Here is a 23,735-nt window from a genome sequence, read left to right as displayed (position 1 = left end):
GTGCATATCATGTTGTTTGGATCAGCTTCTGGGGGCTGTAGTTTTTAATGTCATTGAATCAGGAGTCTCGTGTTGTCTTTGACATGGACATGGTTCTCCTTCCAGATCCTCCCTGGAGTGAAAGTCATCATTGCGCACACTGAGACCAAAGGGCCTCTTGGAGACTCGCACCTGGGAGAGGTGAGGCTGAGGGGTTGGGTTCTGGAGCCATATGCACCTCAGGAGCTGCTCCCCCCCTTCCCCTTCCTTCCCCAGATTTGGGAATTCTAAACCCTTGGGTTCACACATGCTTTTGGGAATCTGCCAAGCTATTTGGTCCTTTCCCTCCAGGCACATTTGTGTTCCTGTACCCTGTACCTGGGTCACATGGGATGAGGCCCCACTCTGGGTTCCTTACCAGCAGAAGGAAACCTGAGTTTTGTAGGCACTGGGAAGCCCTAGGAGCCACACAGGAACTTGCAGTATGTTTTAAAAAACAGTTCCTGTACTAAGCCAGGAGCCACAGCCCTGAGGGGAGGGGCTGGCACGGGACAGACATGGAGGTAGGAGGTGGGCATCCTCTACTCCTGAGAACACATGCCTGGGATTGTGCAGGAATCATTGTGTTGATAAACCTGCATTTATTACACATGCAATAAGTTGGGACAGGTGAGACTTACTACCAGAGGCCAGGATGGCAGGGAGAGCACAGATCACAGCCTGAGTGCCCAGGTTGGTCCTATTATGGTGGGAACATGAGAACAGTCTTGTGCTTCCAGTTACAGGCTCTAGGGACATGCTGTGGAACCAGTGTTCTGGCATCAGATGGGCACAAGAACCCTCGGGGTCCTGGTAGATGGCACTCAGAGGTAGTCATACAGACACTGCCCAGTCTCAGTCTAACTGGGATAAGGGTGTGAGTGAGCCTGGGGGTCTCCCAAGGGTTGCTCAGTGTCCTAATGGGAAGATGCGCCCATCCCAAGGCTGGGTGGGGTCAGTGTGGGGCCTCCCTTTTCACCAGCTGGACCCAGGCCTGTTAGGGCAACATTGTGACCCCAAGATGGACACGGAGGGTCTGTTCTAGGCCTGGACCCCACCGCTTGTGGCAGAGGGCCCTGTCTCTTCTTAGGATGCTGCCTTATGGGAATATCTAGAGCCAGGTGCTTGATCTGGGGAGCCAGCTGTGGTCCTGGATGGGCCCTGTATTTAGAAGGACACCCTGAGGGGCCCCGTGATACTGGGTACTGCTAGTACATGTGCATCCAACGAAGGTGCATGGATGTATATAAACTCACACATATGTGGGTAAGTCTGGTGCAGGGCTTGCCTACTCAGTGAGCCTCACTCCATTACTTGTCCCTGTGTGGACTTGTACATCACTCCCAGTCCTTATTGACAACAGTAGTTTGATGTGCAGGAGCGGGAGTCACCCCTGTGGTCTCATCCACATCACAGAGTCCTGGAGAGGCACACTCCATTTGAAGGAGAGAAGTTACTTGTTTGCTGTACATACCTGTAACATTAACTTAGTTCACAGGATAAGAGACACTGAAAATGCCCCTGCCTTTGGCAGTATTTTCTTAAGTTCTCTTGGCAAGTGGATGTCTCATGACAGAATCAGTGCTCAGCTCATTCTTGTTCTCTGGGCCCCACAGATCTGGGTTAGCAGCCCCCACAATGCCACAGGCTACTACACTGTCCATGGGGAGGAAGCTCTTCACGCTGATCACTTCAGTGCCCGTTTGAGCTTTGGAGACACCCAGACCATTTGGGCAAGGACTGGCTACTTGGGCTTCCTTCGGAGAACTGAGCTCACCGATGCCAGTGGAGGTGAGGGGTTATAGTGACCCCCTGTCAGTGCTGTTGTGGGTGGGTGGCTCTGTCCACAGCCCACAGGGTCTGCTGCTGCAGCTCGTGGGCCCAACAGGCATATGTAGCATCTCAGGGATTCCTGCTGACTCACTGCACCCCTTGTAAGGAGCTTGTGTCTTTGGGTGTGGGGTGAAGGATGTGCTTTGGCAGTGGTGTTCTCTGAAAATTACTACTTTTCCCTTTTTGGCTGTCCCTCACTATCCTTGGACCCTTGCCCTCTCTGCTGAGGATGTGGGCAGTATTAGTGTCCTGTCAGGTCCTCCTCAGGCAGAACCACCTGCATGTTTCACTAGCTGTGGGTGGTACCCTCCCCACACATGACTTCTCAAAGTTGCAAAGTCCCTTAGGTCACAGCAGTCTGGCTAGATCAAGTCAGAACTTTTGGTAGCCCCTGTAAATGCTGTTTTGTTTCCAGAAATAATAAAATGCTGTTTTAAAATATATATTCACACATTGACGTAACTCTTCGGAATCGAGAGGATGGACATACGTTCATCAGCCTCTGCTGCAGGTCTCGCCCATTAGGAGGCTCGGTTTTCAAGTGATGTTGTAATAGCCAGCTCCCTGTCCCAGAGAACCCGACTGAGGTTGACACAGACACGCGCAGGGTGCCCAGATTGCACTGTGCCTTTCTGAGGTGTGTAAACTGTGCCCTCCACAGAGCGACATGATGCACTGTATGTGGTTGGGTCTCTGGATGAAACACTGGAGCTGAGAGGCATGCGATACCATCCCATTGACATCGAGACGTCTGTGATCCGAGCACACAGGAGCATTGCCGAGTGGTAAGAGCCCTGAGGAAGGCGAGTACCACTCAGCCCCTCCCCTGGGGCAGAGCCAGGGACTGCGGGCCATCTGCCTGGTCACCTTGGTTCCAGCAGACCCTGTCTACCAGGCACATGCTGGCAAAGCCAGCCTCTCCAGGAGCTGACCCCCGGTCTCTCCAGATGTGCTCTTGGAAACACGTACCAGAGACGCCTTGTGGCCATTTGTTTGGTTTTGCTTGGTTTTCCTCTTTTCATAATCAGTTTTAAACCAAGAATCTGTCCCCAAATGCACAGGCAATACATGACCTCTCCACAGTTGTCCTGAAGCGTTTCTGCGTTTTGTGGTGATCCTCACCCAAGGACATTTTTTCTATTGATTTTTAGAATGGAAGGGAGAGAGGGAGGGGGAGGCACGGAAAGAGAGAGGAGAAAGAGAAACATTGATGTGAAAGAGACATCGATTGGTTGCCTGCTGCACATGCTTCACCCAGGGTCGGGATCAAACCTGCAACCCAGGTATGCCCTTGACCAGGCCCTTGACTGGGAATCCAACTGGTGACCCTTTGGTGCATGGGACGATGCTCTAACCACTGAGCAGCGCTGGCCAGGGCTGTTTCTGCTTTTAATGTGTATTTTCTCATTTAAATGGTTGTGACTCAGTTTCTTCACTTTGTAGGGAGCTTGCATTGGGGCAGGTTCAACTTTCAACATCAAATAATGAATGCTCTTGATTTTTAGCAAGAGCTAAACTTTAATTAGGATAGTCCTAGGAAGCACATTTAGCCGAACCTTTCAGTTGTGAGCATTGTTCAGCAGCAGTGCAGTGTCAATAAATATATTTGTCTTTTCACTCTGCTCTGTTTGGCACCATTTTCCATGTATTTGTCGGCCCTCAGAAGCTGATATCCATGCCCTGTGATGCCATCTGTCTTCTCCCTGCAGTGCTGTGTTCACCTGGACCAACCTGCTGGTTGTAGTGGTGGAGCTGGACGGGCTGGAGCAGGATGCACTGGACCTGGTGGCCCTGGTGACGAATGTGGTGCTGGAGGAGCATCACCTGATCGTGGGTGTGGTGGTCATTGTAGACCCAGGTGTGATCCCCATCAACTCTCGGGGTGAGAAGCAACGCATGCACTTGCGTGATGGCTTCCTGGCTGACCAGCTGGACCCAATCTACGTTGCCTACAACATGTGAGCACCACTCACCAGCCCCAGGGTTCTGACTGACGTGACCCAGGCTTCCAGGAGTCGGAACCAAGTGAAGGTGTTGGACACATCAAGACACTGCAGTGTGTCTGTAGCTACTAGGAGAAAGGACTGTAGTCTTCAGGGAATACTGTACCCCTTGCCCTACTTTTACAGATTTGTCTGAAAGTTTCCCAAATCTCATTTGAGAAGCCACTTCCTGAATTATTTGAAGAAATATTTTAATCTTCAAGGACATTTACAAAAACTTTAAAGTCAGTATTTTAACAGGGTGACTGGGAAATGAAAGGCCTAGCATGTATACCATGAGGAACTGCAGGTGTGCAATTTGTTCTCTACTGTATTGCAAGTTTGCACTTTTTACCCTAAAAATATAGTTCTTGATTTTTAAAATTCAATTATTTATTCCCACTTCAGATAACAAGTTCATATGTAGAATTTAAGCTAGAAAGAACTTGAGGCCCCAGTACAGCTGATTGACTTTCATTTCACAGGGAGAAAGAGCCCAAAAGACTGATGGAAAGGGCAGCAAGTCTTGCCTGCTTGCCCCTCCTACTCTTGGACCCCAGATCAGGCACTCCAGTCACAGGGTGCTTCCTCTCTTCCAGTTTCGTTATTGGAACAGGTGTGCCCGATTGTCTGCACACTTTGTCACTAATACTCAATAAGTGCCATTTGGGGCTCTCAAGGTAGATGCTTTGTTTTGGAAAGATAAACCAATATTTAGTTTTAAACCACTTTCCTAGGTGTGTAACTTAATGCTGTTTTAGTTGAATGCTTGTTGTCATAACATCACAATATAAATTCTTCTCAATACATGGAAGTGTATTCCAACAGATTTGGAAGCATTGGTGACAGCGTCTGAGGTCTCCATGCCCTCAGTGTTGTACGCAGTGCAGTTGCACTGTGGGGACAGCCTTACCCCACATAGAAGGTGGGCATGGTCCCCCTTGCCCTGGCTTTCACATTTTGAGCTGTATGCCTATAAAATTTGTCCAGACCATATTCAGTTATTACTGAACTGAGCGATCTAATGTCATAGTAAACCTAAGTCAAAGAGAATACAAAATTCTTTAGAGACTTCATAGAATTTGAAGTGAAGCTCAAATCTAAGACACAGAGTATTTTTATATAGCTAATAAAGAGTATGTTACGAAGGTGTTGGATTTGGGGGGGAACTGTGGATAGGAAAGTTTATGGATCATGCATGCTTCATAGAAACAACCAGGTTTTTCTGGAATTAGCCTGAATCTGTGCCTAATAAAGCTGTTCTTGATTCTCTACCATTTTAAATTCTCCACAAATAGGTCTGGCTAACTAGGCTGCTTCTCACATCTTACTCTTATTTGGCTACTTATAGCAGGTGCATTGTAGCTGTTTGCCTGTGGTGGTGGACTGCAGTTAGTATGTTACAACATACTGGAATTGTAATAACCTATTGTAATTATGTACATAATCTGTGTAACTTATTGTTTGACATACAGATAACAGATATTCCTTATAATAGAATGGCCGGCAGGGGAAAGAACTACCTAACCCTAATCTTAATGTTGTAGTTTTGTAGCAAATATTGTAAAATTTTTGTATTGAAAGGCCAGTGGCACTAAGACAAGGTGTCTTGTAAATTAAGACTTTAAGAAGCACATTAAAATGTTTTAAGATTACTCTCTGGGAATTCTGTATATCACACTAAAATTTTTTTATATCATGTTAATAAAAGTTATTGACTTTGTAATTCTGCATTTTGAAATGTGTGAAAAGGTTTTTAAAATTACCCCCAATAGGATGTATTTTATTATGCATTCCTTTTTTCTGAATATAAAAGCATTTATGCTTACAGCATAAATGTATAAAGCACATTAAAGTGTAAAGAAGAAAATCTATAATCCTACTTCTGAGTAATGTAGCAGCATTAGTATTTGACCTAAATCCTTTCAGGGATTAATTTTTTTCCTTTTAAAATTTTTTACAAAATTAGGATCATATACTTTTATAATGAGCTTTTGTATTTAATAAATTAGACTTTTTAATCTGTTACATATATTCTACGTTTTAATGACTGTATCATACAGGTTTGTCATGACTAAAGGTAGCTTTTGCTCAGTTGTTGTCCATCATAGTTCTTTCAACAGTGCTGCAGTGAACCTCCCCACAGACGTGTGTGCACTTCTGCAGTCACAATTACTACCTCAGGCTTAGCTCCCACAGGTATGTGGGTGTTCCACAGTTCATGCCAGGTTTGAAGCTTTGGGTGCCCATTGCCCTGGTTTCCCTGCATCCAGCTCTCCTTTCACTTTAATGAGGGAACCTATTTACATGAGTCTGTGAAATGTTTAGGAAGGGCTTGTGAAAGTGAGAAATTGAGGGGTTATTATTCGTTCTAAGTGCCAACTAAGTATAGGGTATCCTGTTCCCCAGACTCTCCAAGAGACTGAAAAGGCCAAATGTCATGAATGTTCATTACAGATAACCACTTAAAAGCAAAAGCTGAAACAGGACCATGAGGAACCAGATGAAGCTTTGAGGGGAAGAGGGTGTGCAGATGCATTGTTACTCATTGCCACTCCCAGCAGCAGTGAACTGGACTTCAGGTGGGTACACCCAGATGCTGCAGTAGGCTCCCCTATGGGCTGTTGCACGCTGATAGAGTGGAACACAAGTTCAAAGATAAGCAATGTTTAGCATTTACTTTACATTAAAAAGTAGGGAAAGATCAGCTTCTGTCGTGACAGCCCTGAGAAGCTCTATGGGCACGCTAGCCAATATAATCGGCGAAAATTATTGTTAGAAGCTCTCAGGCTCATGGAGCTCACAGTGAATACAAACTCCCCACAAGAGACACATCCTGAGAAGGGCCCCAAGTGGCCTGAAGGAAAGCTCACTTCTCTTGGTGGCTGCCAGGGACAGGGTCTGCTTAGGACAGGACCAATCCCGGGACGAGGATCTTGAATTGTGACAGAGAGCCAGCTGGTAGAGGCCCCTGGGAGTTACCCCAGGGCCAGAGAAGGCAAGGAGGGCAGGTGGAACCCTGGCCTGCCCAACCTCAATCCCCCTTTCCCCACTGTCCCCCTGGGGCAGGGCCAGGGTGAAGGTGGGAGCATGGCCCAGGGCTCAGGAATCCAGGGCCTTCCTGAAGGGGAACATGTGTTCCCCTCCGATGATCCTGAAATGAAAATGCCTCTTCTCAGTGGCAGGAAAGTCTGGCAATTGTGTTGCCCAGACTTGGGGCAGGGACAGCAGTGCATGCTGGGATGGTCCACATGATTGAGGGTTGAGGCTGGGTCCCTGCAGGTCCCAGACGGTTGGACAGCACTTGTCAGTGCAGGGCCAACAAATGGGGTCCTCTGCTCCACCTTTGTCTCTGTCCTGAGAGCCTCAATGCTGCTGTCAGGGACATTCTCTGGGCTACTTGTGGCCCAGTCTTGTGGATTCAAGTGATAAACTGATGGGACACAGGGAATTGTTTGGCTAAACTGGGTCTTGATGGGAAAGGCAGAGTGGGACAATGGGGGTCATTTTAAATGCAGTTCCCTTGACAGGGACCTTATTCTCCCTGGGGATGCCTGAGGCAGCGCCCAGTGGGCTGTGTGTGGGGACCATCACCACCCATTCATGGAACCAGACAGGGTCTCTTGTTGAGAGCAGGTGCCTCTCAGTTGAGGACTGGTCAGAGGAGAGGATGTTTTACACCCTGGAGCTCACCACAGTTTGTGCAAGGAAGCCCCCAGGAGTACCTGAGGATGACTGTGCAGTGCTGAGGAAGACTCTCTCCCTGGGGTAAAGGCACATCCCCTGGACCTGGGGTCAGAAGGCAAACAGCAGCTGCCCTAGGCAGACTCCCTGGGGGGCCGGTACACTCCAGTTCTTTCCTGTGGTTAGGAAGCAGGCTGGACACCTGGGAACTGAGTCATTTTGGAATTCTTGCGATCAACGGGGACAAGGGAGGTACCAGGAAGGACCTATTCAATTTCTGGCAAAGCAGCAGGGCTGTCCTCTGGTGATGAATGGAGGTGTAGAGATGCGGCCTGAAAGCAAGCTGGACAGGTACAGACACCTCACGCTGCAGCCCAGAGCCAACCCGCCCCCCGCCTTCCCCTCACTGCTTCCCCTCCGTGCACAGGGCTGTGCCCACCCCGAGCCTCCCAAGCCTGCTCCCCGTCCTGTGTTCCGCACCCCGGCGTGCCGCCTACGACCGGGAGCATAATCTGCGGGGCCCAATGCAATGAAAACGCCAGGTCCCTTGTCCATAAATTACCAACAAATTCCGCACAGCAACAGCAGTGTTGGCCTGAGCGTGGGCCCGCGGTCTCCCCAGGCGGGCCCGTCTGAAGTGCGGACAGCGCCCCGGGCGGGCGCCGACTCACCCCGGCGTCCTGAACACCCCCGGCCGGCCCCGCCTCTCCCCCCGCCGGTCTCTCAAGCGATGCCCCGCTGTGGCGGCCTCTGCTCCCGCCCCCCTGCTGGAAAGCCGAGGAGCGCCCCTCCCCGGGGATAAGGCCAAGCTCCTCTGGCCCCTTACCCTCAGCCCTCCAAGCCCAGGGCACCCTCACTCCCTGCTCTGCCCCAGCACCCCCACCCCGCTCCCCGCCTGCGTCCTGTGCGCACCGCGGAGCGCATCTCCCCAGCAACAGCCGCAGGGGTCGCGTTTCCCCTGGAGTGTTGGCGCTGCTGCACCTGTTCGGCCAGGAGCTGTCTGGGGGGCCCGACAGGTCACCCCCGCGCGCCTGCCGTGCAGGGGTCTCCTCGGAGGGGCAGTTCACCCAGTCCAGCCCCTAGGGGCTTCTGAAACGACAAACAGCACCCAGCCTTCTCTATTGGGCCTGCGGCCAGGACCGAGGACCCAGCAGGGACCACCGACCCCTCGGGCGCAAAGCCTCCAAAACAGAGACGACGCCGCAGGCGCCGGCCGGGAGGGGGCGGGACGGCAGCGGAGCAAGACCCGGAGACCTCAACTCGGTGCCTGCCCCCGCGCGCCGGCCCACCCCTTCCGGTTGAGCAGGACCAATCGCAGCTCCCTTTCGTCGCGATTGGTCCAGGGAAGCCCACGTGACGCCAACCTCTGCGAGGAAAGGCCGTCCCACCCCTTGACGTCCCGCCCCGCCCGCCCTGCGCGCTCCGCGTCTCCACCCAGCCCCTAGCTACCTGCCCGCAGCCAATGTGGCCCCCGCCCGGCTTTCGGTCCCCACCTCCGCACCCTTCCTGGCCTCGTTCAGTGCGGTAGCTGCGGCCGTGAGGAAAGCCGGGCTCCTCTACTTGACTGCTCTTCCCAGTTTTGCAGGTATTTCGCTTTTATTTCATGCTTAACGGCTACGGATTCCTGTCACTGTTCTTTATTTAATGCAAACGCCAGCGACCCATTGTTTTATGAAGTGCGTGTCTTTACATACAACAAAACAGGGAAAGAGGTGGATAAGACTCATTTGAGTTTTCCTGGAAGTGATTTTTAATGTTTGTAATTTGGTTATTTGAAACTTGATTTATCTGGATTCGTGGATGCAGCAGCCTAAATTCCAGCTTTACAAGTACACCGACTTTACTAACAGCACTAACGAGTCAGGAATGACAGTCGCCAGCAGAGCAGACGCAGCGGCAGTCACCCATCCTCTCAGGGACGCGAGCGGAGGCTGGAGAAACTAAGGGACCGGCGGCGCGCTCGTCTGCAGGGAGCCGCCCCGAGCCTGGCCCTGAACCTGACCCCCTGCAGCGCGCCCCGCAGCCCCGGCCAAGCGGGAGCCCGGCCGGAGAATTCCACCGAATGTAGAATTTTGATTCTCCAAAATTTTATTAGAGTTAAAGTTTTAGTACTGGTTGGTTCATGAGACACATTTTTTTCCAGTTAGAACTGTTAGCATTAGATAAACATCTACTCAGTAATCACAGCTCATGATAAAAGGGATCTAAATAAGACCATGCTCTAAGGGCTGGTGGGACAGCACTGTCACACCATCTAACTACTTTAGGTTCCATTTGCACTGATGATGAACAAATTTTAAGAAATGCAGCGTTTTCAAAGGGTGCGCAGAGCTTTGTAGTTCCAAATGTAGTGGAGACTTAAGGAAACCACAAATGCCCAGAGTCCTTTTTGGTAGTCAGTTTTGTTTTTTCAGGGTTAGGATTCTGCACAGCCATGGCAGCCAGGATAGCACAGGTTTTGTGACTGAGGATTTGACTTTCCTACATGGTATTACCAGGAGTCCCTGGGACCAGTCAGCTAGCACATATGCCTAATATAGCAGAAGTAATGATAGGGGCCATTAAAAACAGTCCTTGGCAAGAGGTTTTCAATATTTCATTCACAAAGCAAATCAAGCTTCCTAATTGCTACAACACGGCTGGAAAGCTCAGCTCCTACTAGCCTGCAAGCCCTTGCTCTCTGCTTCCTTGTGTGACCTTCATCTCTGTTACAGGAACAGCTTGGCTGCTTTCTCTAGTTCACTCGTGTTCAAAGAACTCGTGGCAGGCAGTGGTAACCATGGCGATGAAGGCCACAAATTCCTGGAAGTCACATTCGCCATCACCATCGTTGTCCAGTGTTTCCATGACTTTGTCCACAACCTCCTGCTCTTTGATTTCCTAAGAGAGAACAGTCACCCAGCTTGTTTTTAAATGAAACTTAAGGCCATCAAAACATGGTTAAAAGTTGGCTGGCTTAAAAAATCTGTATCAGAAACAACCTAAGATATAAAATACCAAATACCAGAAAGATTTCTCCTGTGACCAGGGAACTGTTGGCCGGGGGTCTGTGCGTTCTCTACCTTACTTTAGGTCCAGTGAGACCTGGGCTACTTGTAAAGATGCTGGAACAACCAAAATCTGAAAACCTGCAGGTTGTATATTTAAAATACCCAGAAAAGAAGAATAGCATCTTGATCAGCCAGAGCATATAACAGCAAATGTCTTGAAAGAAAAAATGAACTTTCGGCCCCTCTAAATTTTTCAGTTTCTGAGTGTGAAAGTTCCTACAGTGAAGGTGTCCATGGATTTTTATGTTTGGAAAGGTTTTTTTGTTGTCGTGGAAGTAACTCTTGGGTGCATGCCTAAATTTTTTAAATGTGTGTTTTTTGCCACTTGAGTTGCTTTCTGGGTGTCATGGAACTTTTCCTGATAGTTCTGCCCAACACAGACGCCAAGCAATAGTGTTGCAGTCTCTGGGGAACAAACACTGTGCGGGGCCATAAATGTGGTGGAAAGAATGTGGCATCGAGCACTGAAGAAAAGCATCAGTACAGGCTGTTCAGAATAACTGCCCCTAGTGCAGCAGAGCTCGGCCTGAAGGAGTGAGGTGTAATGTTCAGTGGCTGCCTGCAGCCTAAAACATGTAAAAGACTGAGATTCCAATGGTGGTTGGGCGGGACGTATAAGCAGTGTGTTATATCAATTGTGTTACAGGTTTTCCTCCAAACCGAAATTACTTTAATAAAACTAGGCTAACAAACGTTCATGGTACCTTGGTATACTTACTTTGAATTACTTATTTTTTATAAATTGTGGTTACCACGTTAAGCTTTTTCTATATTTTAAAATCAATAATAGCAGTTACTGGTTATTGAGCTTTCACTATACGTTAAGCACTTGACCAACACTGTCAACAATCCTTTTTACAGAAGAAACTGGGACTTTGTTAAGTTAGAATGTGGAAGTGGTGGGACTGGATAATTGAACATGTGAGTGAGGCAGCTGCCACTTGGACTCGAATGCCTGAGAAACCAGTCCCAGAATCAGACTAGGAGATGCCTCCCCGGCCCCGCCTCAAGCCTGCAGGTCACTTTCTCTGCTCTGGTAGTGCCATTCACAGCATTGGAGTGTTTGGGTGGGGGTGAGCAGGAGAACCCCAGCCAGTTGCAGGCAATGGGTGCTGCCCTGTTTGAATCTGGGATTCACCCTGCGCTGAGAGGCTCAGCTGGCTGGGAGGGTGGCTCCCCTTCACCATCACCATGCCCCAGGGCCCTGCCCTGGTGCTCTGGTATCTTCCCTGGAATTAGCTCCTGGTCAGACATCAGTGCACTGGTTCATTGGCTGGCCTTCTCCCCAGTATGTGATCAATCACTTCAGTGACCTTGGTTCTGGGCACTAAGGGAAGGTCAGGTGCCAGGTAGATTGCAGTTCATTGCCTTCAGGGCACAAGACTAGTGTGTAGTAGTGACGAGGGGTGGCTGATCCAAGAGGCAGGAGCTGGTGGGTAGGAAAGTGAGTCCTCGATGAGGTGTCTGGACATCCTTTTACCACAGGCCAGAGTGGGACCTGCATGGGGAAGGAGGGCTCATCAGGAGCCCTTGTACCACTTCCTAAGTTAGGGTCCTAAATGAAGATGGCTCCTTTCCAACATCTCATATTCCATGAAGCCCCCTGGAAGGCCCCCAGGCCTCCAATGAGTGCAGCGCCCTCATGCCCTTAGGTACATTGTGGCCCTTCATTGATGTGCCAGCCTGGGTGCCTTAGAAGCAGAGGCCATGGTCTCGGGCCTGTGTCTCTCCCAGTATTGAATGTAATGAGTGGTCAATAAATGTTTGCTCAGTAAATAGCATCTTTATCACCATGGTGGATGCTAAACATCTAGCTAAAGCTAAAATAGTCCTTTTCCTCCAAACAAAAACCTATCTTTACCGTATTTTTTATATGCACCATGGTCCATGATAAGTCATGGGTCTATTTTCTATCCATTTTGCCATCATTGCCGTAAGTCCTGATTTTTCAGAGAAACTTCAGCATTATTTGGAATATGTACTTGTGCCTTTGAGACAGCAGTTTTTCCTTGATGTTTCTACTATACACAAAACAAATGAAAATGAAGACAGTGGCGCTCAGCTAAGCTAGCCTCCATAATGATGGTCAGCCATGCAAACAAGTTTTCAGAAGCACCCAGGGGCCCTGAAACAGACCTGGAATCACCTTCATGGCCGCTCAGAAGAGAAAGTGCGCAGGTGGTTTTATAAGTGGAGAGGAGAATGCATAAACTGTCGATTTTAAAAAGACTCACCTCTAAAAAATGGGAAAGTTCATTGTTGATGAGCTCCTTGAGTTCGGATTTCTTTAGCTTGTGCTTGTCGCCCTCCCTTCCAGAATATTGATGGAAAACGTCAATGAGGGCCACCACCGCCTTCTCCAGCTCGGACATCCTAGGGGTCCACAGAAGAAAGATGCCTGCTCATGCTTCTTGCCTTGCTTTACATGGAATAGTTAACATGTTACCTATATAGACTTCGACTCAGAGGAGGGGGCTGGGCCAGCCTTGGTGCATCTCTCATGTCAAGCTTGGAACAGGGCATTCTGTGAACTCGCTTTGTTGTCACTGGCCTCCCATCTACCATTTAGATACACTCACCCCTCCGTGCCTCCCTTCTCTGTTCCTGTCAGCACCTTGACTAGTTCCCAGGCCCTCTGGTTTCTGGTTGGGTTTGGCCAATGGGAAACTTCAGCAAAACTATGACGGCAGCCCCAGCTGGTGTGGCTCAGTTGGTTGGACATTGTCCTGTGCACCAAAAGGTTGCTAGTTTGATTCCCGGTCAGGGCACATGCCTGGGTTGCAGCTTGATTCCCGGTAGGGGGTGTGTAGGAGGCAGCTGATCAATATTTCCCTCTCACATCGGTGTTTCTCTCTCTCTCTCTCTCCCTCTCTCCCTCGCCCTCTCTCTTCCTCTATCTCTAAAAGTCAATAAAAAAGTCTTTAGCCCGGCCGGTGTGGCTCAGCAGTTGAACAACCTATGATCCAGGAGATTGAGGTTCAGTTCCCGATTGGGGCACATGCCTCTGTTGCAGCTGGATCCCCAGTAGGGGGCGTGCAGGAGGCAGGCGATCAACGACTCTCTCATCATTGATGTTTCTATCTCTCTCTCTGCCTCCCCCTTCCTCTCTCTGAAATCAATAAAGACATATTTTTAAAAATCTTTAAAAAAATATATATGAAGGCAGAGCAGTGAGGGAGTTCTGGGATTGATCCCTGCCTCCTCCCTTGGGCCACCCTCTGCCCTGGCAGGGCTCCAAGTCAGTGACAGTGCAGGTGAGCAGAGCAGTGGCTGCAAGCTGTTAGAATTAATCAGAAAGAACTAAGGTGACTAGGAGCCAAATGAGGGTACACACATGGATAGTATTCTTATATTCTGTCAATAAACAATTGGAAAACAGGAGGAGAATCCCGTTTATTACATATTACTAAAAATAAGTTGAGCATGAAAAGTGCAGGTCCTTCCAAAAGATTTTAAGAATCATAAGATGTAGGAATTTTCTTTTCTTTGAATATTATAAATTTAACTCATTTTTTGACAAAAAAATCCTTACTGGGAAAAATAAATATGGTAGAATTCCCACAATTTTTTTTGGTAAAGAAGGTCAATGAAATGTTCTTGACCTACCAGAAACAAAAATGTATGATCAGGTTATACAGTGAAGCTGGGTCTGCTACAGGAACAGACAAGTGCAGCAGGAGCCATCGCCAGGTGTTTATTCAGTATCCATGGAGGGGCTGCCTCCAGTGAATGGGGGAAATGTCACTTATTCACTAATAAGTGTTTCTCTGCAGTTGTCAAAGTAAGAAACTTTCTGCTTCCCTCAACACACACCTCATGCTGTGGCCTGTAAACTGAACAAAAAACTGTTTGATCCTGGGGATTAGGCATATTTTACAAAGGACAGGTTTTCAATTGTTTCATAAAACTGAGACACTCAGCCAGAGAAATTTACCAATTTTTGACCTTGAATTCTTACCATTAAAGAATCTTAGCACTTTCATAGTTAAAAATAAATTCAAGAAGTACATCTAATTGTTGAAAAATCATTCCCGTGTCGAATATGTCATGTTTTAAAAATAACCTGGAATAAAATATTTAAATTTTTATTTATTTCTGATTTCCCAAGGGAAAGACAATTGAGGATTTTTGTCTTGACCTGACCTTTGCTAAAGCCACACTGTTAATTATCAGTATACTTTGTTTTGCTCTTAAGTCCCTAATAATCGGATCTATCATATGTAAATAGAACAATTCAGATGGATTCAAATCTTTAACATTTCCTACTTTCTTATCCTTTGCACTCAAATTTCAATTATTTTTTTTTAAAGAAACAAAACAAGCCTCAGTTGGTTAGATTGTTGCCCTGATACACCAAGGTTGCGGGTTTGATCCCCAGTCAGGACACGTACAAGAGTCAACCAGTGAATGCATAAATGATGGAACAACAAATCTCTCTCTTCTCAGTGATTAAAAAAAAGGGAGAAACAAAACCAAACCACCGAAAAACTTTTACATCATCCTGATGCTTCTCAGAGTCCATGGTGTTTTGGGGAAGAGGAAGGTAAATTATTTTTGTGTGTGAAGTATGACTAGTGGGATTTTTTTAAAAGGAAAAGCATAAAAATAAACTTCCTATGTTTTAAAACTCCATAAAATGTGATTTTCTTTACAACCATACTACAAGTTAATTAAAAAATTTTTCATGTTAAATTCTCCCCTTTGACTAAGAAACAAATGATGGATTAAAGCTTACCTTTTAAGAGAAATGAAAAGCAAATACCCTTGTTTCTTTTTCACTTCATTCTGTGAGTGTTATTCCTGCGTCAATTAGCCTCTTACTCCCTTGTTAATCTTTTTACGTCGAAAACGAGAACTTTTGGGCTTTAACTCCTTAAAAGGAGTTATGATCGCATGTGATTTGAGGGTCCCCTTTAAGGTAGGGGCCCTACCTACCTGAGAAGTTATAGACTGATGAAAGTTAAACCCAGCATAAACCCCGATTCCTTTGACTCAATTTATAATTCACTTGTAAAGACCTCTTAGTTTTTATGGGGTTTCTGAGTGGGGTCCAGAGGACCCTGACATTTCCCTCTGAAGGAAACGAAGCAGCCCCGTGCCCAGGCCAGGGCAGGAGCTAGGAGGAGAGAAGACATTCAATATTCAAGGGAAGAATCAATATTTGTGGCGCTTCTGGGGAAATGTCAGCGAGCCCCTCTCAGCCCCAGACCTGACATCTCTCTGATTTATGGTAATAAAAACACAGGCAAAATGAACCTCTAGCTGTCCAGGGTTAAGGCAGTCATGTCCACACACAGTTGTAAGATTCACACTTTTGAAATGCAGCAATTATCCTAAAGGGGCTTTTGAAACTACCACCCAGTTCTCCAACCCGCCTTCTGCCCCCTCCCCGCCCCCACCACACAGCAGGCTCTCCCCCTCACGTTGTGATCTTGGTCGCTCTTCGTGGTCACCTCCTGACTGCAGCGTCCTGAGTGGCAGGAGTGGTGGGCAGGGGCAGCCTTTTATTCGCTCCTCTGGGCGTGGGCCCCTTGTGCAGTCCCACTGCAGGCCCAGGCAGCCAATGGGGGCTGAGAGCAGCGTGGGGGTGGCTGAGGCGGCCAGGCCTGCACACAGGGCAGCATTGACCAAGCTGCCACCCGGGGACTGCACTTGGGCCAAGGAAGAAAACGGCCTGTGGGGCAGGAAGTGGGGAGTCAGCTTTTTGTGCTATTTTAAATTTATCCATGAATATTAATGTTCTTCTGAAAGCAAGGTTGGGGGTAGGGGGAGGAGAGAGATGGATTAATTGATTCAAACAACGCAAATGTTCAGCCAAGAACGCGAAGTGTCCAAGTGCAGGCTGGCCCATGCTGTTTTCCAGTGGAGAGGCCCCTGAGCTCTCTCCTGCCTCCAGCTCCCCCATCTGGCCCCCACCAGCAGGCAGGATGCCTCATGGACATCTGTACCCTGAGCTAAGTGCTGCCTCAAGAAGCCACTGAGCCCAGCACCTGCAGGGACTGAAATGTTTGGCAAAGTAGATCCTTGATGTGTTTAGGGGAAAATCCTTGTTTAATATGGTTGAGGGCACATGCCAGGCACACCCCAAGGCCTCCTCCTTCACCCCAGGGTGAATGGTTGCAGATTTCCAGAGCTGAACAGTGCCTAGACTTGTCCTGTCCAAGTACTCTGTTCTGCAAAGGTACAGATTCTGTGCCTCCCTGAGACTGAGGCCCCACAGCCGGCCATAGGGAAGCCAGGCCTAGCCTCCCCTCCACCCATCTTCAGTGGCACCCTACCTGAGACGTTTCTAAGCACAAACCCCATAGGCAGGCATTCTTTTACACGATAATTGAAAAAGCATTGGCTCCAAAGTCATCAAAAGATGCCTAAACCAGAATCAGGGTCCTTCTGACTCAGGTTCGCAGTGGCCACGGAAGGATCCAATGCACAAAGATGTCTGTGGACACGGTTGTCTTGTTATCTGTTTTACCAGAAGCTTCTTGTCTAATCAACATCCAGAAGTGTGGCCTGGAAATAGGGCTATGAGCTTTGGGACCTGAGTTGTCCCAGCCTGGACCTCCCAGCCTGTTTCTTATAAGCAGCTGACTGTGGAAGAAAAACGTGAGCCTGGTTTACGGGTGGGTCTGCCGGACACGCTGGTACTACCCTGAAGTGGACAGATGCAGCACTATGGCCCCACTCAAGGGGATGCTGCAAACAGTGGTAAAGGGAAGGCCTCTCAGGGTCTGAACTTTGAGCAGCACATTGGCTTGTCCACTATGTCTGGAGTAAGAAGTGGCTGGTGTATGTGTGTGTATTAATTCAGGGGAGGCTCCTAATATTTGATCAGCAACTTGGGAGGAACAGGATTGGAAACTTGGCTCTGGAAGAGGCATGTGGATGGACCTCTGAATGAGCACAGTCTGAATACATTTGTGTTCCTAGTGAATGCCCATCAACAGGCACACACTGCAGAAGAGGCTCTGAATTATAACCTGGAAAGTGATTGACCCTGTGGGTGTCAGAGCTGGACAGTGCCCTAGACATGTCTTATCCAAGTGCTCTGTTCAGCCAGCTCTGCCTGCCTCCACTCCAGGGGTTGCCCAGTATGTCCATGAGTGAAGTGACCAAGTGGCAGGCTTGGATGTGTGCATGTCCTCATCATCATGGCCTTCCTCTCACCAAAGCTGACCAGGCTACTGCTGCTGCTGGGTGCCCGAGCTGCCAACAGCCAAGAACAGCGTTGAGTCCTGTGGTGACCAGCCATACGCCTGGTGGATTACTTTGGATTTCTTCCATCACAGAAGGGGCAGAGAGATATGTCTTCACTGAATAGACATATATTCTGGGTGCGGATTGGACTTCCATTTCTGTCCTGCTTCTGTGAGCACCAACATCCATGACCTCACTAAAGCCGTATCCACTGTAATGGCCTTCTGGACAACATTGCATGTAATCAAGGAACTCATTTCAAGCCAAGGAAATGCATGAAATACTTTCATGACCAGTGGTAAAGGTAAAAAACAAGAACAATAAAAAAGAAATACAGCAAAACTATTGAAGACTCAGGTCCTTCAGAAATGAAGGTTTGGGCCACTCTACCCACCAAGGAACCCAGAGCAGGTTCTAGCTGGGGGCAGAGGAGCTGTTGGATGGAAAGTTGAGGAAGGAAGCCATGCATGATGTTACCTACAACCTCACTACCATTTATATAAATGAGGACTGTAGCAGCTTTGCGTATATTTTTGCTTGTTACATGCGTTTGTTTACTAAACATTTTCTTCTCTCCTCACCAACTTTTATTTTATAAACAAGTTGTTGGAGGTTAGCATTTCAGTTTAATCTTTAGGTGACTGAATTTTCAGTGGAAGCATAACTGAATCTGAGGATTAAGTATAGCGATGTGTACCATGACTGTTGGGTCTGTGCATCTTCTCATTTGGAGAAGAACAGCTTCACTTTTCCCAAAGATGGCTTTTTTAAAAAAATATCTTTATTGATTTCAGAGAGAGGAAGGGAGAAGGGGAGAGAGAGAAACACCAATGATGAGAGAGTTGCCATTGATCAGCTGCCTCCTGCACGCCCCTGACTGGGGATTGAGCCCGCAACCATGCATGTATCCTAGGTTGATGCTCAACTGCTGAGCCACACCCGGCCGGGCTACCTATGTCTTTTTAGGGAGAAATAAAGAATTATTTAGTCACTGTAAGGGAGTACAAATGTGTGTAGAATGTTGCTGATGGACACTGAGTAGCCAAAGGGTGGACTTTGCTGCTGTGGCTTTATTGCCTCTCAGGTCCGATTCTCTGCTTCAGCACCTGCATGGTGGCATGCATGGACTAGACTCTAATGTGACTCCTTACAGTGAGCGTGATGTGAAGTTTTGTAGTGAGAGCTTTAGAAGAGGTAGGGGCTTCCTTCCATGTTTTGCTTTGCCTCACTCCTTCACAGTCCTTTGCAGCATCTGGTGGTGCTCTGCCCCAACCACATGTCCAGTGAGGGCAGCCCTTGGTGACCCTGCAGCCTGGCCTGGACCCAGTGGCCATTTCACCCTGATTCTCCTGACATGGACACAGCACACTCCAGAACTGGCATTCACATCAGCTCCCCACTTTCTCTACGTGGCCACCCACCAGCCTCAGTGTGCTATGCCTTGGAGGTTGTTTCTTATGACCTTCCTGGTTGGTCACTGCAAAGTCCAGGCTTGACACCCCAGCCTGTGCACCCACTCCTTACCTGGGCTTACCTGGGCTCTGTATGGCTGTGTCAAGAACTGCGAAGGGCTGCACTGTTACCTGATGCAAGCTAACCAGTTGGCATATTCTTGTTTCGCAGATGCTGCAGAAGGCACGAGGTTCCTGGGTCAGAGTTTACTTGCAGAGGAGCCAGTGGCTAGAACTCCATGCTCGCTTGGTTCCCCCAGTCCGCGGCTGTGAGGCGAAGGGCCTGGGTGAGGGTGTGCACCCGCAGGGCACGTGTTCTGGGAGGGCACACTGAGCTGGGGTCTTGCTGCCTCCACATGAGCCCGCCCTTTGTCCGCCTCCTTCAAGGCTCTTTCCTGCAACAGCCCTGGGCAGTGGCCTGGGTAAAGCGTGGCAAGGGCCTTGCGTGCTTGGCATGCTTGGCAGTACCATGCAGGACACTCAGGGCCATGGGGGTTTCCTGTCCCAGCAGGTGTTCCTGCTGCCCCCCTGCCTGTGGACCAGCTCTGGCAGCAAACTTCTCCAATGTGGTATGAACCCCAGGGTTGGGAAGGGGTCCCCCTGCTAAGTCTGTTCTTCCTTGGTTTTCTCCCTCAGCCATAGGCTGCCCTTTGGATTTCTCTGTGCAGTTACTGTCCTGTCACAGTTTCATAATTCTTCATGTTTATTTTATTTATTTATTTTAATCTTCACTTGAGGATATTTTTTCCATTGCTTTTCCGAGAGAGTGGAAGGGGGAGAGAGAGACACACACAGACATCAGTTGGACTGGGTCCAGGGACGAACCTGCAACTGAGGTATGTGCCCTTGGCAGGGATTGAACCCGGGACCCTTCAGTCCACAGGCCGATGCTCTAACCACTAAGCCAAACCAGCCAGGGTAAAACTTGCCCTGTTTAAATTGCTATGTGGTTTCTGTCTCTTGATTGGACCCAGACTGATACATTAGGCAACAAGAAAAATAAAAAGGTTTATTAATTTGTTACTACTCTTTTGTTAGTCTAAAATGATTTTGAAATAAAATCTTTAAAAATATGCTATATGGAAAAAGTAAACTTAGAAGGAACAAAATGGAGAACAGTAGCACTGATACCTGAAGTCAACAGGTATTTTTTGAATGTATAAAATCCCCAAACTGATATACTATGATCTGTTCCTTTGGTTTTTTGTTTATTTTTACCAACAGAACACTCCCAACACCAAATGTGTGTTTTTTTCCTCAGATCCACCATCTCCTACACCAGCAGGGTGTCCTACAATTCAATACAGTTCTGACACCATCTACCTGGAGTTAATGCAGACCCCGCAGATTAGGGGCTCAGTCCCATAAGACTGCCCCCATAAATTGCAAGTCTTGGCCACATGTACTTCTGGCTGATTGCCTATAAATTGGGGCTCCCATGACCACCTCCTTAGGTTCAATAACTTGCTAGAACAGCTCACAGAACTCAGGAAAGCAGTTTATTTACAGTTGTTTATTATAAAGGCTATAACTTGGAAACAAGCAAATGGAAAAGATGTGTAGGGTGTGGTTCCCGGGAAGGGGTGGTGGAGCGTTGTACCCTCCGGGTGCACCACTCTCCCAGCACTGCCACCATGTGTTCACCAACCTGGACGTTCTCTGAACCCCTTCCTTTTGGGGTTTTATGGAGATTCCATTACATAGGCATGATTGATTAAATCACTGGCCATTGGTGAGTAACTCAGCCCTGAATTTGGGGGTGGGGCTGAAAGGTCCAACCTTCTGATGCAGGTTTGGTTTTACCGGTGACCAGACCCCATCCTGAAGCTCTGTAGGAGTCCACAGAGTCACCTCATTAGCATAATCTCAAATGTGGTTGAAAGGGGCTTATTGGGAATAGCAGAAGATGCTCCTCTCACCCCATCACCCAGGGAATTCCAGGGTTTGAAAGCATTGTGCCGGGAAACAGGATGAAGACCAAATATGTATTTATTATTACACTACCACATGATGTAACATGACATTGTAAATGTACACAGCCCACCTAGAAAAGGCATATGAACTGTTGCCCAAACAAGCTTAGGGAGACAGAACCAACAGAGGATGGTTGCTGGATAGCGATCACTACCTGGCTATGTGTGACCTTGGAAGAAAGGTGTCTACTGTGGGGGACACTGGACTGACTCTTCTGGCTTTGCAATCCCTTGTAGCCAAGAGCTATCTGCTTGGTTGGTGTTCGTGGTGCTGTTGAAAAACGCCAAGCAATTCCACCTGCAAAACGGGATAACTGGCAGGAGATGATGGAGGCTCAGACCCTCCCACCTCTAGGCCACAGTCGCTGTCAACGCCAAAGGCACCTCATGTGGTCTAATGGTAAAGGTCTACTGAGGGGTTGGCTCTCCGAGCGGGCTAGGGGTGGGGGTCAGCACTGGTCGTGGTAGGGATGGGGTGCCTTTCCAGGCAGGAGTGCTTTCTTCATCCAGGCAGTGGGCACAAAGCTTCTGCCAAGGTCTTCTCCCGTCACTTAAAGGCTCCTTCTCCCTTCAGCCACCCTTCATCTGCTCAGCAAACCTATGGCACCATTTAATTCAGTTAGCAGACCTAAGCCTTGCTGCGGCTTGGAGGCAGGAGGAGTCATTCTGGCTCGAGTTTTCCAGGAGGAAAGGCTGTGGGCAGCAACACTGTTCTCTTGCACAAAGGACTGCCATGCGCCACCAAGCTGCTCACGAGGTTGGTTACAGTGACCCATACCCACTGGGAGAAAAGGACGCCTGTGTTCTAAAGGGACGTGGGAGAAGGGACAAAGGCTTCTGTTGTAGTAATTGCAAGTATGGAGGTGATGAGAATTAATTATCTTTCCTGTTCTAAAGAAGGCTGCTACCAGCTGCAGGCGGCCAGGAGTGAGGGCTTGTGGCTAGAGTTGTGGGGCTGGGTTCAAATCCTGCCTCTGTGGAGAGACCTTCAGCAAATGACTTAACCTTTCTCAGCCTCAGTGAAAGCGGAAAAGTGTTACCCCTCAGAGGATTGTTGGTGGAGAAAATGAAATTTTGCACACGCGCACGCACATGTCTCGAGTATAGTGTGAAGTGCCTAATTCACTCGATTAGTGGTCATTATCATCATAAAAGGTATATTCTTGTCTATCAAAAGAACATGGACCTGTCAGGTGAACTCCTGGTACAGAAGGCAGACAAAGCAAAGCAAAAACAGGACAGATTTTTTTCTGAGCCAGCATATGAGGGTCCAAAAGTGCAGAATGAACTCACTGGCTAACTTAGAACATTTTGAGTCCAGGAGGCCCCCAATTTGGCCAACTGTGATAGCGTATCTGTATTTCGTGAGTATCATGTTTTATTATTTTTATACCACATCAAATTCCATGAATCCATTTGGTTTCTAACCAGTCGTTAAAAAAATCGCTGCTCCCTTCCAGATGGGCAGCCCAGCGTGAGCAGAGCTGTCGGGGTTTGCTTTGGATCCATGGCAACGTCAGGGCCAGTGCAAAACAGCAGGGCTTTTGTTTTTGTTTTTTGTTGTTCAAGTTTTTCTTTTTTTGTAAATTTTGAGAAGGAGCTGGAGCTGGGAGCACAGTGAGCACGCTTCCCTCAGCCTTGCTGTGTGTGTGTGAGGTTTTTTGCCCAGGGAACTGGGTCTCCTCTTGGTGAGAGGAAGTGCTGAGTCGTTGCCAGGGAAAGGAAACTTGCTTTTTCCCCTTTGGTGGAACTCTCTGCTGCACAAATTTATTTGCCTGGAATAGTATAATTAATCTATCATTGGTTTGGAGTATATTTCTTTATCGGCTTATTAAGCGAGATTTTCCTGTATGCCATTGGCTTGTGAGATATAATTCCTGTAGTGAACTTACGTTAAATAAATGATTGGCAAAGACACTCTCAGTCTCTGAGCATAATTTTGCCACCAACAAACACCTATAAAATGACTAGAAGTGGTGAAAGTGGATGCATATGCCTTGTTTCTAATAATAACTTTCAATATAACGTATGATTTTAGTGATGGGTTTTTTGATAGATGCCTTTTGAGAGTTGTCAAATCCTTTTTCTTATTGAAATGATTGTATAATTTTTCTCCTCTGTTCTGTTAATGTGGAGAATTACATTAATTTTCAAGCGTTAGTCCAAGTTTGCATTACTGGATAAACTCCACTTGGCCATAATGTATTATCCTCAGTATATATTGTTGGGCTTGATTTGCTAATGTTTGGTAAAGGTTTTTGCATCTGTTTTTATGAGGGATATTAGTACTTTTTTCCCTGTACGTCAGGTATTTGTATTGGAATTATGTTTGCCTAATAAAACACTGGGAAGTGTCTATCCCATATTTTCTTAAAATTTTGTTTAATATTGGTGTTATTTCTTCCTTATACATTTGATGGAATTCACCAGTGAAACAATTTGGGGCTGGACTTTTCTTTGTGGGAAGGTTTTTTAAATAGTACATTAAATGATGTAAATATATATATATTATATAAACCACACTTGGACATGGTATGTAATCACTTTATA

At 47.7% G+C, this 23,735-nt stretch overlaps 2 protein-coding genes and 1 long non-coding RNA gene across 5 annotated transcripts in view; 2 read left to right on the top strand and 1 right to left on the bottom strand.

Moving 5' to 3' along the window:
* Nucleotides 1–5,559, top strand: part of DIP2A (DIP2 acetate--CoA ligase A) — an 82,017-nt gene extending 76,458 nt beyond the window's left edge. For all 3 annotated transcript variants that reach the window (XM_016211862.2, XM_016211859.2, XM_087818386.1), the window contains 4 exons: nt 106–180; nt 1,635–1,809; nt 2,513–2,636; nt 3,561–5,559. In XM_016211862.2, coding sequence (XP_016067348.1) covers nt 106–180; nt 1,635–1,809; nt 2,513–2,636; nt 3,561–3,813 — 627 coding nt within the window. In that variant the 3' untranslated portion in view covers nt 3,814–5,559. The remainder of the gene's footprint in view (nt 1–105; nt 181–1,634; nt 1,810–2,512; nt 2,637–3,560) is intronic.
* A 3,414-nt stretch (nt 5,560–8,973) lies between these two features.
* On the top strand, nt 8,974–23,561 carry LOC107536222 (uncharacterized). The gene is made up of 3 exons (XR_015714695.1): nt 8,974–9,102; nt 19,385–19,499; nt 20,474–23,561. It is a non-coding gene; the product is annotated as an uncharacterized LOC107536222 (long non-coding RNA).
* Nucleotides 9,606–16,015, bottom strand: S100B (S100 calcium binding protein B). Its single transcript, XM_016211857.2, has 3 exons — nt 15,991–16,015; nt 12,802–12,940; nt 9,606–10,397 (listed from the first exon to the last, which is right to left on the bottom strand). Exons 2-3 carry the CDS (start codon nt 12,937–12,939, stop codon nt 10,257–10,259), a joined length of 279 nt encoding a protein of 92 aa, XP_016067343.1. The 5' UTR covers nt 12,940; nt 15,991–16,015; the 3' UTR covers nt 9,606–10,256.
* Nucleotides 23,562–23,735: the final 174 nt, after the last annotated feature.

The sequence above is a fragment of the Miniopterus natalensis genome, chromosome 6, assembly GCF_054644295.1.
Source record: "Miniopterus natalensis isolate mMinNat1 chromosome 6, mMinNat1.hap1, whole genome shotgun sequence".
Taxonomy (NCBI): Eukaryota; Metazoa; Chordata; class Mammalia; order Chiroptera; family Miniopteridae; genus Miniopterus; species Miniopterus natalensis.
Note: the sequence above shows the minus strand (reverse complement) of the source record. Positions and strands in the feature narration are given on the sequence as shown.

Bases quoted from the DNA above. Each gene is read 5' to 3' on its own strand.
- S100B (XM_016211857.2), bottom strand. From the start codon at position 12,939: ATGTCCGAGCTGGAGAAGGCGGTGGTGGCCCTCATTGACGTTTTCCAT. The intron at 10,398-12,801 runs GTGAGTCTTTTT...GTTCTCTCTTAG, and splicing joins AACTTTCCCATTTTTTAGAG to GAAATCAAAGAGCAGGAGGT.